Here is a 14,435-nt window from a genome sequence, read left to right on the forward strand (position 1 = left end):
GTGGGGCAAAAAAAACTTCCATTTACACACACACACACACTTCTAGTATTCTACATCAAATATTTATGTATTTCAAACCATGCATTACTAAGAAAAGTGACTTGAAATAGCTCTTTAAATACTAAGTCCTTTAAAGATGATAACTGGGTAGATTAAGAAAATAATTTCAAGAAAGGAAACAATCTTAAACCAACTTTAAGGGCCTTATTTTTCTGAGCCTCATTTTTTTCATTAAGTGAAGTACATGGTTTAGGATTATATAATCCAATTCCTTTTAAACTTATTTTTCAAGGCAAAAATACCTGGTCACAAACCTAAAATAACACCTACCCCCCTATCTTCACCATTAAAGACTGACAGGCTCATCAAGTCTTTCTTTTACATATGTTAGCAAAGCTTATTCTACTAAACAACCCCTCCCAATCTTTGGCTTTTTCCCTAAGTTCTACAGCGTTATAGCACAGGAGAGATAAAATATTGTGCAAATTTTAGTGTTACAAAAAACCTTAAGTTAGAAATAAGGAGAATAGTGAGAGATTCTAAAGAAACTGTTCACTCATATTTCAGCGCATCCTGACAGAGAAAAAAGATCTAGAATTGAATGAAACATCAAGTTGCCTTATCAAAGACCAATGAAAATAAAAACATGGCATACTGGTTAATACAAGCAGCTTTTAGCCACTCCTATGTCTAACCTCAAACAGGAAACACTACAGGCAGACCTCATTTTACTGTACTTTGTAGATACTGCAGTTTTTACAAATGGAAGGTTTGTGGCAACCCTGTGTTGATCAAGTCTATTATTGGGGCCACTTTTCCAACAGCATTAAAAAAAATTAAGGTATGTATATTGTTTTTTAGACATAATGCTATTACACACTTAACAGACTAGAGTATAACATAAACATCACTTTTATATGCACTGGGAAACCAAAAAAATTCACGTGACTTGCTTTATTCCTGTGGTCTGGGACCGAATACCTGCAATACCTCCAAGGTATGCCTGTGTTCAATGTGACTTTCTCAGTTTTGTGCGAAAGGTGTAAGAAGAATAAGTATTACTGTTTTCTAGGTGAGCTGAAGAATTATTTTCATCAAAATCGCTCATGAGGGCCTCCCTGGTGGCGCAGTGGTTGAGAGTCCGCCTGCCGATGCAGGGGATATGGGTTCGTGCCCCGGTCTGGGAGGATCCCATATGCCGCGGAGCGGCTGGGCCCGTGAGCCATGGCCGCTAAGCCTGTGCGTCCAGAGCCTGTGCTCCGCAACGGGAGAGGCCACAACAGTGAGAGGCCCGCGCACAGCAAAAAAAAAAAAAAAAAAAAAAAAAAAAAATCGCTCATGACACCCAGCACCCCAAACACACAAAATCTACTGGTCAAAATGTGACTCAGGTCCATCTGTTTAGTTTAAGAACATTACTGGTTTTATAACATACATTTTTCCGACAAACACCTTAAGATCCTTATTTTGTTGTTTCCCCGTTTTGTTTACACATGGGGGCAGGAAGGGGTCTGAAGTTCCATTCAACTCACATATGACCTTGGACTAGTCATTGAACTTCCAGGCAACTCAGCTGCCCCCAGTAGGGAAGAGGCAATGTTTTTCCAGGCTGCCTTTGCAAAGTTCTGGAATTTCACATGGAATGACTTTTACAAATGCATGAGCACAATACAAGATCCCTTTCTGGTGCCACATAGTTTGAAAAGGGGAGTTGTGAGGAGATGTCCTTTTATGAGTTGATGATTTCTCCAAACTCAGGAGGGCAGGTGAAGATGATTTCAGAATTTCTGCATCTTCTATCTACTTCGGCTGGACTGCACCTCCCAGGTCCCTTCCTCTCTGGCTTCCTAAGTGCTGCAGCCTGGGAAATGCTACAAATTCAGGGTGTGGAAAACTTTTGTCCCTCAGACATCCTCTAGAGACTCCTACAAGGAGGAGGAAGGCGCCTTTCTGTCGAGCTGCAGGAAGCAGCCTCCAGCCCTCTCCACAGGACACTCAGAGGTGGGGCAGGGAAGAGAACAAAATGTGGATGGGAGGTGTCAAAGGCATCTGAGGACTCCACGCACTGACCTCAGCCTTCAGTTCGCCTTTGATTTTTCTCCTGGAGGTGGGAGGGGGTAAGACGTGAGAAGGCCATCAAGTTGAGGTATGTGTGGACAGAAAAGGAGCTTACTTTCCACTATGAAACTCACTCTAGTAGCAGCATTTTAAAAAACAAGGATGAAGGATTAGAGGAATGATTCCCATTGTGTGTTGGTTTGACTTTAGCGAGGAATAATATTTTACCTTTTGGTGCCCAAGAACATTATTTCCTGGTAGGTAGGCCTTTCCAAGATGCCATTCAAAATGTTTTCAGTGACGTCTGGGAGAAAACTTTCCCTTAGAAATATTATTTTGGAATACTTTCACTGAAGAAAGCACTGTTCAGTACAGTCAATAGGGGCTAGAAAATGGTATCCCAACCCCCTTCCCCAAATAGTAAAGACAGAGGCTCGAGTTCTCCATTCATGAGGCCCTTGAGACAGGACGCAGAAACCACTCATTTGTCAACCTGGGACCCTAACATTTCAGCTCTCTACCTACCAGCACAAGCCCCCTAGGAAACTGCAAAGTAATTGCAAGGTTCTATTTGGCCACCAAATATTGTTTCCTCAATTGAATCAACTCCTGCCAAATATATGTCCATAACTGGAATCTACAGCCACACACACCTGGATGAAATCCTAGCTATCATGTACAGTAGGTGATCTCAGGCAAGGTATTTAACTCCGCCGAGCCTCAGATTCCTCATCTGTAAAATGGGAATAATTATATCTACTTTGTGAGGTTGCCGTGAAGATTACATGTGACAATGAAAGCAAACTTCACAATAAATTTTAGCTTCTATAATGTTATTACTATTCTGTCAAAAGTCTGTGGATTTTTAATAAAAATTAAAAAGGAGTATCCACACTAGAGAAGGATGACTATTGTTTATGAGACTATAAAATATATATATATATGTGTGTGTATCTATCTATCTATCTATCTATCTACGGGCTAAAAACTCAAGACTTTCTTCCTACCCATTGTTAATTATGATGGCAAGAAGGGAATAGCTAGTGAAAAAAATGTTAAGACACAGTAGACCTAATTAAAGAAGCCCCAGCAGGACTACACCCTACTTATCATTGATCATGATAATCCTTAACAGCAACACAGGCTCCCGCAAGGAAAAGTACAAACAGACAGGAAGAGCCTTTCTCGTCTGGGAATCTTACCCCTTTTACATCAATTAGATTTCTGACTACTTTGAGGCGACAAGAAAACACCACCGATTGTACTCACTCCAGCCATTCATTCCTATAAGACATATTTTAACCCTACAGCACTGCCCTTCTTAAAAGAGTAAGAATTACCCTCAAGTCCCGGAACTCCTCCCTACACAATGGCCACACAATCAGATACACAGACAATTGTGAAAATCCACTGCAGAAAAGCATTTTCCTCCTAATTTCATGGCCATGGAAAAGAGGCACTTGGGACTGTGCTTTTTAGGACACAGTGCTGGACTGAGTTTAGAAATTAAATTCTCTCTCCTCCACTGGATTCTAACTCATATAATTCTAAGTATTAGACTAAGCCAACTTTAAAAATGAAAATCACCCTTCTCCCCGGGTCTCCCCTGCTTTAGAATTTCAACAGGCTTGGCATGATGTGAGCCTCCCTGACAGTTGCACCATGGGCCAGCTTGTGCTATAATGTTCTAAAGCACTAAGAATTCGGTCTTTAGCGATTTGGCAATGTCCAGGGAGGAAGGGGAAACATCTGAAGTTATTTTTACTTTTGCAAGTCCTCTGGTTGTACAGGGTGAATGCTAGGGTGGGTCAAGTATTGTCTGGAACCTTCAGGGTCTTTTTTTTTTTTTTTTTTTGCATGGCCTCATTTCCGTCTTCCTGTTGCTAGGAAGGAGAGCTAAGCATGAGAAACGCGTGTTTACAATACTGGACCATCCTGTCCAGCACAAGGCTCTCTTCAGAAAAGTACAATTCACTTCACCCACTGTACTTTGGATGCCCCCATTCTTCTAAACCAAATCACCCTCCCCTGAATATTTTCAAATTGCATATTTACCCACCTAAGTCATAAAAATACCACTCTCATTTGAACGTTGCATCATGGCTTAAAATCTCCATGGGGACACCAAGGGAAACCCAAGTACTTATTTTTGTATTTAAAACCACCTCTTGGAATCCCACCAAGCTTCTGATTGCAAGGCATCTCACTGGGGCCTCCCATGCCCTCTTTAAAGCCCCACGCTAGTTTTACAAGGAAGAGTTTAAGTAAGTACTATCTACATTTTTCACCCACTTCACAGTGATAAATTGTTTAATCATAACATGCTTTTCTATTAATCTGGTATATTTTCCAGAAGCAACCAAACATCCCCCTTTAATGTAAAAACGCCCTTAAACTTTGCTTGGTCTTTGGTTTTTGAACTACAATATAGAACAATAACAAAATAAAGGAAAAAAGGCTTTAGTTTTAAAGGGGCATCCGGTCTCTCAGAACCTTTGCTCCAAAACTATAGGAAAATCCTTTGATTAGTCCAGTGTATTAAAACTTGGAACACCGCCTTCGCTTAGCCATAGTTAATTGCTTAACAGTTTAACGTTTACATTCTTTAAGGAGGTAAATGGTGTTTCTCATAAGATCCACAATTAGGAAGTTAAGACATAAGTTAGTCACTGAAATGTCGTTTCTCATCCACTCTTGGGAAAGGTCAAGTTGGAAGCTACTTAATCTCATTCTGCGGAGTAGGGAAACCAAGTCAGTCCCCTTTCTTGAGCTTCCAGTAAGTCTGGTGTAAGGCAGCGGTCCCCAACCTTTTTGGCACCAGGGACCGGTTTCGTGGAAGGCAATTTTTCCACAGACCGGGGTGGGGGGATGGTTCCGGCAGTAACGCGAGTGATGCGGAGCGCTGGGCGGCAGCAGATGCAGCTTCGCTCGCTCCCCAGCCGCTCACCTCCTGCTGTGCGGCCAGGTCCCTAACAGGCCACGGACCGGTATGGGTCCGCGGGCCCGGGGTTGTGGCCCCCTGGTGTAAGGTGGCTTGAAGTAAAATAAAATCTGTTTTTGTCAAAAGCAAACTTTTAAAAACAGCTGGGAGAGAAAGTCTGCTGTGCTTCATTTTAAACTCTGAACAGTAGTGCTAATGAAAAAAATATGCACCTAGGATTGGACCACGCTGTAAATCTGGCAGGCCACAATAAAAATTAATACATGCAATCGCCAACATTTTCTCAGAAAACGTCTCGAAATAACGTCTGAACGCACATCTGCTAACTATTTGACACTCATTTCCTAGGACTTTAGTTCTATTAGGGGGGCTGTTGACTTACGGGGCACCCTTCGGACCATCTGCTGCAGTCTGCAAGCCAAGATGGCACTGGGTGCCTCCATTAATTCCACACTTATGCTCGGCAAATTATCTCTGTGGAGGACCAGCCTGCAGTCCAGATGGATGCTGAATTAGTCAACCTCTTGGAGCTGCTGATAGATTTACATCCAGAGTTCTGCTGGGCTATTATTTTCCCTCATCCCTTCAGCAAACAGAGTTTTGCAAAAAAAATGTAATTTGAGACTCAGTATTCTGCCTTCTCCATAGCTGTGATTTTTTTCCATCCAAATGCGTCATATATTCCGCCCTCATGCATCTTTGCATAACGGATGGCTCTGTCTGGACTGCATTCCTCCATCTCACCCGGCAATCACTGAGGCAGCTTCTGAATCCTAAGAATGTACCCATTTGCTAACCAAGTTGAGTGTAAAATGACTCAGTCAACGCAAGCATGAGGAAAGGTTTTCTTCTCCACAGTACAGATTAATGACTATATGCAGGGGTTTACTTCCACACTAATTAGCACAAATTGGGTACTGAACATCAGTCCCAGACACTGGGCTAAGCCCTTGTATTAGCTCGTTTGATCCTCAACACCTCCCCACGCAGTAAACACAGTTATTACCCCCATGTTGCAGATGAAGGAGGTACAGAGAGGTCCTGTCAATTCCCAGATTCGCCCAGCAAGCAGGCTGCAGACCCAGGATTCCCACCCCGCCGGCCTCACTCCGGGCTCGCTCTGACTCCCCTCGAGACAGGGGCTGTGCGCTGGGAAGTAGCGCGGAGACAGTAAGTTACACGTGGCGGCGTCGGTTTGCCGTGGCCAGAGGTGTAACTCCTCTCGAAGGATCAAAGGCTCGGCCCGCGACGTTGGAGGTGCGGACAGGGACACAGAGTGGGGCAGGGGTCCAAAAGGCCGTCGCCTCGCTACGGAAAAAGCCGGATCGCGCGGTGCGCTTCCTTCCTTTCGCCGGCCCCGGGACTCTCGGCGCGCGGGCGCCTCCTCCGGAGCCAAGGGCGTGGGCGTCTCCATGGGGCATTTTAGGAAACCCAATCCAACTCCCCAGCACGTGAAGGCATAGCCTTCCAGCAGGCGCCCCACATGTTGGACTGGCTAAACACCTCCAACATTCTCCAGGGGCCGACAGCCACCAAAGCGAGACTTTCCTGGCTAAGCCTGAGTTATTTTCCAGCGTCTAAAATACTTGAACAGAGACGGCTGGAAATTAAAACAATTTTTTGGTGAATTTAAAGTAGTTAAAAAAAAAAAACTTTCCAAGGGTCACTACGGTCTAAACATCCCTCAATAAGATTCTCAAGGGAGTCAACGCTGATTTTGGACTTCTATGGTGAAGGACAGCAAGTACCGAGCCCGGAACGGTCCTCGAAGGGAAGAGAGTAGAAAGAAGATCGCGCCGCGACCCTCAGAGCCAGAGGCCACCGCCTGGGATTTAGAATAAGAATAGAAGGGCCGCCAGCGCAGCTGGGCAGGAAGCCAACGGGTCCTGCGACCCCGGACCGGCCCTGCGCCCCCAGTTCGGGCGGGAAGTTATTTGGGGTTTCACTTCATCAGTCACGGTCGCCTTCCAGCCCGCAGCCCTTCCCGGAGCTCACCGGGCGTGCCGGCCCGCAGCCCCCAGGGGTCATTACCCGAGATTAAGACCTCCCTCCCTGAACTACGACCCTTGTTTTCCCCACACTCCACCACCTCCACTCCAAGAAACTCGGGCGACTCGGTTCCGAGCCTCCTCGGAAAGCGCCGCAAAAGCACAGAACGTCAGGCACTGACTTGACAAGGCAGGGTGACATTTCCTCCGCGGCGGGTCCCCTCCGCAGCTGGCTCTTGCGGCCGGCCTGACGGCAAGGCATAAGTCTAGCTTACGTGTTAGGATCATGGTGTCCGGCTTCTCTCTGCACATCAAGCGCGGCGGGGGACGGCGGGCGCGCAGTGGGGAAATCGAGGCAGCCCCACGCAGCTCGGCTCCGGCGCCCGGACCCACGGCGGCACCCGAGACGCGCGACCCAGCGGTCCTCAGCGCATCCTTACTCGCCACTCCGGAAAGAACTTGGTGTCTGTCCGAGATCGAAAAGGGAGAGCGCTCAGGGAGCTGGGCGAGAAGCCCGGCAGCGCTGGCTTCCCGGGAGTTCGGCCATGGCCAGGACCAGAGCGAAGCGCCCTCGCACGAGCCGCTGGAGCGCTCTGCCTCCCGCGTAGCCAGCCGGCCGCGCCCTCCCGCAGCGCCCACCCCTGAGTGGAGGGACCAGGCCCTGCGCGTCGCCTCCTCCCCGCTGCCAGGGTAGCCAGCAGCAGCCTCTCGCAGGCCTCAGGCCCCACCCCGCTCTCCCGGCCCCGCCCCCACCTCGAGCTCAGACACCTCCCCTCCCCTCCTCCCTGCGGCCCGGCTTCCCCGCCACCGCCTCAGGCAGTCCCCTGGCCCCGCCCCTCCTAGCTCCGCCCCGCTCCGCTCCTCCTCCGCCAGGGGCTGGAATGCTTTCCTCCAGGCTGCAAGTCTGCAGGGGGAAGCCCCTAAAATTCTCCAACTATTGGCAAGACAAAGGTTGGACCCAGGAGGCATTTACTTGCTGGGGAGGTCTGGGCTCCACGCTGGGACACCGCGCACTTTCCCCCTCATCGTTTTCTTGGTAGCTTTGCACACTTTTTTTTTTTTTTAACTCTGTTATTCTGCCTTTCCTCCTGATGGGAACCGCATAAATTCCTGGGAACGGAGGCGAAGTGGGGAAGTAGGGGTGAGTCAGTGTTTCGTCATGTGTAAAATGGGGAGGAGAGTACCTGTCCCTGGGACATTCATCATTCATTGCTAAGGTGCACAGGGGTACAGAGCAGATGTAAATAACTGACACTGTGGTAGAGAGGGACAACTTATACTCAGCACGTGCTGACTCTGTAGTGTGCAGTCAGAACCAGTGTTTTCCAAACCAAGGCCCTTGGGCCACAACCCAGTGCAGCTCCTGGAACTAGTAGAGTGGACTCTAGACTGCAGAATTAGAATCTCTGATGTTGAGAATCTGCATTTTTTACAAGCCCTCAGGTGATTCTGGTGCACTTCAATTTGAGGACCCCTGATATAAAAGGAAGCCTCATTTTAAAAGATCACAATTGACTATAATCTTTGTAAGATTTTTAAAAACTCAGACCAGGATTGCATGAAAATTTCCTTTGGGGCTAATTGATGCTTTCTGCCTATTACCGCTGCGCAAAGAAAACTACTAACCTAAACTCATTCATTCAACAAATATAACCAGAGCATTTATTTACCATGTGCCAAACACTGTTCTAGGCTCTGGAGATACAGCAGGGAACAAAAAATATAAACATCCCTTCCCTTCTGGAGTTTACTTCCTAGTGGGGAAGATGCACAATAAACAAAATAAACAAGTGAAATATATATAGTGTCTTAGATGGAGATATATAAAGGGGAAGGGATATGGAAGCTTGGAGCACAGTCTGTTTTTAAGTGGGGTTAAATACAAATGGGAGAATTTAGTCTCTTGGTTATAGTTTAAAATGTATTGATTTCATAGCTGTGTCTTAGTTGACACACACAAGACTCTTTCACCCCATTTTTTCAAAAACAAAATAAAAACACTCATTTCACCACTGACTTCCTAATTTACCCAAACCAGAATTGGGCTCTGAAGAGTGGCATCTCTGGAGGGCGAGGGGCTCCTTTACTTAACAGGTGTTTCCAGGGCTTTTACCTACTTAGAACTGCTGGGGACACCAAAATAAGCAAGGGCAGGCCCACCTCTGCCTGCTCAGAGTTTAATCTGCTGAGGGAGCAACAGGGGCTTATGAAAAAGAGGTGCTGTGAGGGCCCCAGGAAGTGGGGACCTGACCTGGCCCAGGAAGACAAGAAGAGGGAGCTTCCCTCTGAAATTCGGAAGCTGGAGGAAATGTCCAAACACCCACAGTTGCCAGCAAGGGGGAATGTGATTCAGGGGATACTGGAAAAGTAAAGGCAACAACTTTCAATTCCCTGCATGACTGTGTTGAGGAGGTTTTTTGTTTTTTGTTTTTCTTTTTTCGGTATGCAGGCCTCTCACCGCCGTGGCCTCTCCTGTTGCAGAGCACAGGCTCCAGACGCGCAGGCCCAGCAGCTACGGCTCACGGGCCCAGCCGCTCCGCGGCATGTGAGATCCTCCTGGACCGGGACACGAACCCGTGTCCACTGCATGGGCAGGCGGACTCCCAACTACTGCGCCACCAGGGAAGCCCTGTGTTGAGGAGTTTTAAAAATCCTTAACAGCAATAAACAGTGAGAAGCCACTGTAAAGGAAGAAGGCATCCCAGGATCAGATTTGCATTTTGAAATCTTCGTTCAGGCTGCAGTGTGGACTTCGAACTTAGGAAATAGGAGTATGCCACCTAAACTTCTCTTATACACTAACGTCCCTTATTTATTAACAATCCAAACCTCCAAGTTATAGATATTCTAAGCATCTCCTCCAAAGCATATCAATTCTCAGAATAAATTCTTAATATTTATTATTAGCTGGGTGAAGTTGTGTTTTAAGTGAACTGGGTTTTCTAGGAGTCTGTGCAATCTTGATGTACAACCTGCCACTAAGTATTCATCTTTCCAGAATAAAACCTGCTAATCTTTTTGTCTCTTCTTGTTCAAGCCTCATTCCTTTTTCCTTGATCACTGAGGTTGTCTCCTCTGGATCTTCTCTCATTTCATTCAATCTCTCTGGAGGTTTGTGTGATATGGATTGCTCATCACCTAGTAATATTAATAATTCCCGACACATTTTCCTTGGTGATGCATTGGTCCGCATTTGACCTTCCCTGAATCTCATCATTTTCTTCCATTCTTTGGTTTATTGACACAGCCTGTGACCTGGGCCAAATCCCAAATTTTATTTTTTAAATTCTTACTCCTGTTAGAAGTGGACATGCTACATTTTGAAAACTGCTACACGTGTAGAATATGGTTGAAAGCAGGACTTTTGGAACAGGCCACTTACCAGCTGTGTGATGTATATATTATTTAGCCTCCCAAACTTCGGTTTCTTCATCTTTGAAAAAAGAGGTTTAAACAGTGCATATCTCGTGAGGTTTTTAATGAGGATTGAAAAAGCTCATGCACATTAGTGCTTAGCACATAAGAAGCACTCGACAAGGCTAGACATGATTATTATGTATTACTAAGTGCGCACATCAAACTAAGCCATGCAATTAGTATTTAAATAATCATCCAGGAGAAGATGAAAACAAAACAAGACCTTGACTTCAACCTCTGTGAATCTGAGGAGCCTTTACAAACTGGGGGAAGGAAGAAGTGAAAAGTCATTAAGAGTTAAACAGTGGTCCTTTCCAGATGAAAGAGGGTCCCCAGGACAGAGCGGAGTCCTTCCTCTCCATGTAACCTTCAACTCATCACCCATGGTTTCATTTGTCTGTCACTGGAAGATGCCATTAGACTGGGTTTGTTAGCTGATGCGTGCCATGAGATGTGGGTATTGAAACACCAGGCTGTAAGAGGCAGAGATGAACGTAGCACCCTGCCCGGCCCGCAGTGTGTGTGGTCTCCTGATACCCCTTCAACACATGAGAATAAACAGCCGCCACGAATTACACCAAGTTTTGTTGCTGCTATTGTTGATGCTGTTAAGTACCTGCTCTCAGTGGAGGTTAAAACAAACAACAGAAAAAGGGTTGGCATGAGGACCTGCGCTGCTGCTGTTCACTTCCTGCCATGCTCTCCTCAGTTGGAGCATCAGTTTCAGGAAGCTATTCACAGGGATAGCTGTGCCCTGTCATCTACATGGATGTTTCCACATTCAAGTGTTGTATTACCAAGGCCACAAAAATCACAGAGCAAACTCCTAAGCTGCATGACAGAAGGCTGAGTGGCTAAGTGGGCTACTCTCCGGTTCCTACTCTATTTTAATGATTACTATTAGATATCATTGATATTGTCCAAGGGCATTTGTCCTCTTGCATTTTTTCCCACATTTTTTCCATTAAAAAAAAAGAATAAAACTTAGGTGTCTACAGGCACTCGGGCAGGTAATGCTGGTGAGGGAAGCAAGTCACAGTGGGATGGTGCAAAGTGAGGAACCCAGAAGCCCTCCAAGAAGCACTGCCGCTCAGGCTCACTTGGTTGTTGGCTGTGTTAACACAGCAACCCATTGTTCTGGGTTTAGAGATTGTTTTTCAAGAGCCCATAGATTTCTAAATTTTTATACCACACGTCCCAGTTTTTAGATGCTGGCACTAATTAAAAAAAAATTGAAACACATGCCAAGTAATTTCAACTTTGGGCTTCATTTAGCCCTGGGGCAACTAGTTTAAACCTCTGCTCTAGTGATAGGAGCCAAGCAATCTCTTTGGAAATTTATTTCTCTCCCACAGGAACTAAAAGACTGATGCTTGGAAAATGTTGTAATATAATTTGTGTTCAATGGAGCACTGTGAAATGAGTGCGGAAAATAGTTTTTTATTTGTAATGTTCAAAGGAAATATGACAAACAGTAGAAAGTTGTTAAAATAATTTGTAAACAGTATCCAGTTCAGAGAAATAATTAAATTTGAAATTTAATGGTTGTCTTTAAAACATTCATTTATGGTTAAGCTTCCATGAACCAAGTCTGGGTTTTTTCCCCACCATCTACCCTGGTATTTAGCCTTTTCAAAAATATTTGAAACCCAGATGCCAGTGGTGTAGGATGGTGAAAGAGGAGAAAAAGCAAGGGTTTAGGAGGTGAGATAAATTAGCCTTCTTTTAATTCTACCTAGAATAGCTCTCTTATTCAGTCAGAACTTTTTCTGACTACATCTTTTGAACACGTGAAGTTAAAAATATGGGGAAGGTTAACCTAATCTGTCAGTGATAGTTTTACTTCAGAGGGGGGAGTCCCTTGTTCCTGCATAAGTGTGATATAAATCTACTTTCTGAATAATCACTTAAGCCCCAAATACGATCTAGCCTGGCACAGAACTTTTATCATTCAACAACAATTTATTAAACCCTAGAAAGGCAGTGTGCTGAAGAAACAAAATTGAACAGGAATAAATAAATCCTGGGATGTCATGTAGAGCATAGTAACTATAGTTAATAACACCGTATTGCATATTTGAAAGTTGCTAAGAGGGTAGATGTTAAAAGCTCTAACCATAAGAAAAAATTTTTTTGCATTGATGTGTGGTGATAGATGTTAATTAGACTTATTCTAGACTTACTGTGGTGATCATTTTGCAATATATACATATATTGAATCATTACGTTTTACACCTGAAACTAATGTAATGTTATATGTCAGTTATATCTCAATTAAAAAAAATCAGCAAATGACAAAAAACAGAATATAAAAAGAGGGCTTGGAGAAGAAAGCTCTTAGGTAGAAAGTAGAAATAGATACAGTTCTGTCATAGTTCACTGGTGGGTTGGACATAATCCTGATTTGGTAAATCAGTGGGCATGCTTTCCTGAGATAATTACAATATTTACAGTAGAATCTCCTTTGAAAGCCTATTTCATTTAATAGCTTAGATAGCTGATCAGCCCAAAGCCTCACAGCTCAAAATGAAAGAGAAGGGACCCCGGGACACCTAGTCAGTGCCTCTACCACCTCCCACTGCCATCTGAGCTTCACCAAGGACTGCTCTGATTCTTTCAAGTGGCCTCTGACAACACAAATATCGGGCCAGAGAAAAGTAAAAATCGCAATCCTTTTTGAATCCACAAAAGAAACTGGGCTACTTTCCCACTGAATTAGCCAATTTTATTTTATTTTATTTTATTTTTTGCGGTATGTGGGCCTCTCACTGTTGTGGCCTCTCCCGTTGTGGAGCACAGGCTCCAGACGTGCAGGCTTAGTGGCCATGGCTCACGGGCCCAACCGCTCAGCGGCATGTGGGATCTTCCCAGACCGGGGCACGAACCCGCATCCCCTGCATCGGCAGGCGGACTCTCAACCACTGCGCCACCAGGGAAGCCCTAGCCAATTTTAATGGCATGCTTTTGATTCTTTGTTTATTCTGACATTATCATCAATTGTACAGTTTTTTTTGTTTTGAGTCTGTAGCACATAATTTATTGAAAGCTGAGGATGGACATTATTTTATAAGAACTAATAATATTTAATATTTTGCTTTCTTATTATTTAACTTTTATGATTATAAAATATTTATTGTTAAAAAGTTTAAGATGGGCTTCCCTGGTGGCGCAGTGGTTGAGAGTCCGCCTGCCGATGCAGGGGACGAGGGTTTGTGCCCGGGTCCGGGAAGATCCCACATGCCGCGGAGCGTCTAGGCCTGTGAGCCATGGCTGCTGAGCCTGCGCATCCGGAGCCTGTGCTCCGCAACGGGAGAGGCCACAACAGTGAGAGGCCCGCGTACTGCAAAAAATAAAAGTTTAGGAAATAGGGAAAGCATAAAGGAAAAAACAAAACTCATAATCACACTACCAGAGACAACTGCAGATGATTTACATTTTTATGTCTCTCTTCTCAGTCTTAAAAAAAAAAAGTAAATAAATAAAATTAGGCTGCGTTGGGTCTTCGTTGCTGCGCATGGGCTTTCTCTAGTTGTGGCGAGCGGGGGCTACTCTTTGTTGCGGTGCGCGGGCTTCTCATTGCAGTGGCTTTTTTCTCGTTGTGGAGCACGGGCTCTAGGCACGTGGGCTTCAGTAGTTGTGGCATGCAGGCTCAGTAGTTGTGGCATACGGGCTTTTTGCTCCGCGACATGTGGGATCTTCCTGGACCAGGGCTTGAACCCACGTCCCCTGCATTGGTAGGAGGATTCTTAACCACTGCGCCACCAGGGAAGCCCTCAGTCCGTTTTTTAGGACAGATACTTTTATGGTACAGCATTGGGATCATAGAATATATTGTTTGTAATATTTTATTGCACTTAAAATATTGCTGTATTGAGGAATAGAGCTTTTTATAGTTGCTTCATATTCCTTCTTATGGATACGCAACAAATAAGTTAAATGTTGAACTTTAAATTTTTCACCATTTTTCCTTTAGTGAACATCCTTGTATAATAAATTTTAAAGAGCAAGAATGGTAATTTCTGGGACTTCCC

The 14,435-nt window shown here is 44.9% G+C and overlaps 2 protein-coding genes across 6 annotated transcripts in view; both read right to left on the minus strand.

Moving 5' to 3' along the window:
* DLC1 (DLC1 Rho GTPase activating protein) overlaps positions 1 to 14,435 on the minus strand; it is a 412,196-nt gene that overhangs the window by 38,547 nt on the left and 359,214 nt on the right. The window contains exon 1 of one of the 5 annotated variants that reach the window (XM_082608640.1): positions 7,263 to 7,672. The exons of the other annotated variants lie outside the window; for them this stretch is intronic. Coding sequence (XP_082464766.1) covers positions 7,263 to 7,299 — 37 coding nt within the window. The 5' untranslated portion in view covers positions 7,300 to 7,672. Of the gene's footprint in view, positions 1 to 7,262; positions 7,673 to 14,435 lie in introns of those variants that run through there. 5 annotated transcript variants of the gene reach the window in all.
* Positions 1,088 to 7,242, minus strand: LOC309795834 (uncharacterized protein). The gene is made up of 2 exons (XM_082608643.1): positions 1,353 to 7,242; positions 1,088 to 1,118 (listed from the first exon to the last, which is right to left on the minus strand). Exon 1 carries the CDS (start codon positions 6,411 to 6,413, stop codon positions 5,955 to 5,957), a length of 459 nt encoding a protein of 152 aa, XP_082464769.1. The 5' UTR covers positions 6,414 to 7,242; the 3' UTR covers positions 1,088 to 1,118; positions 1,353 to 5,954.

Source organism: Mesoplodon mirus (genome assembly GCF_964341445.2).
Source record: "Mesoplodon mirus genome assembly, chromosome: 20".
NCBI classification, from domain to species: domain Eukaryota; kingdom Metazoa; phylum Chordata; class Mammalia; order Artiodactyla; family Ziphiidae; genus Mesoplodon; species Mesoplodon mirus.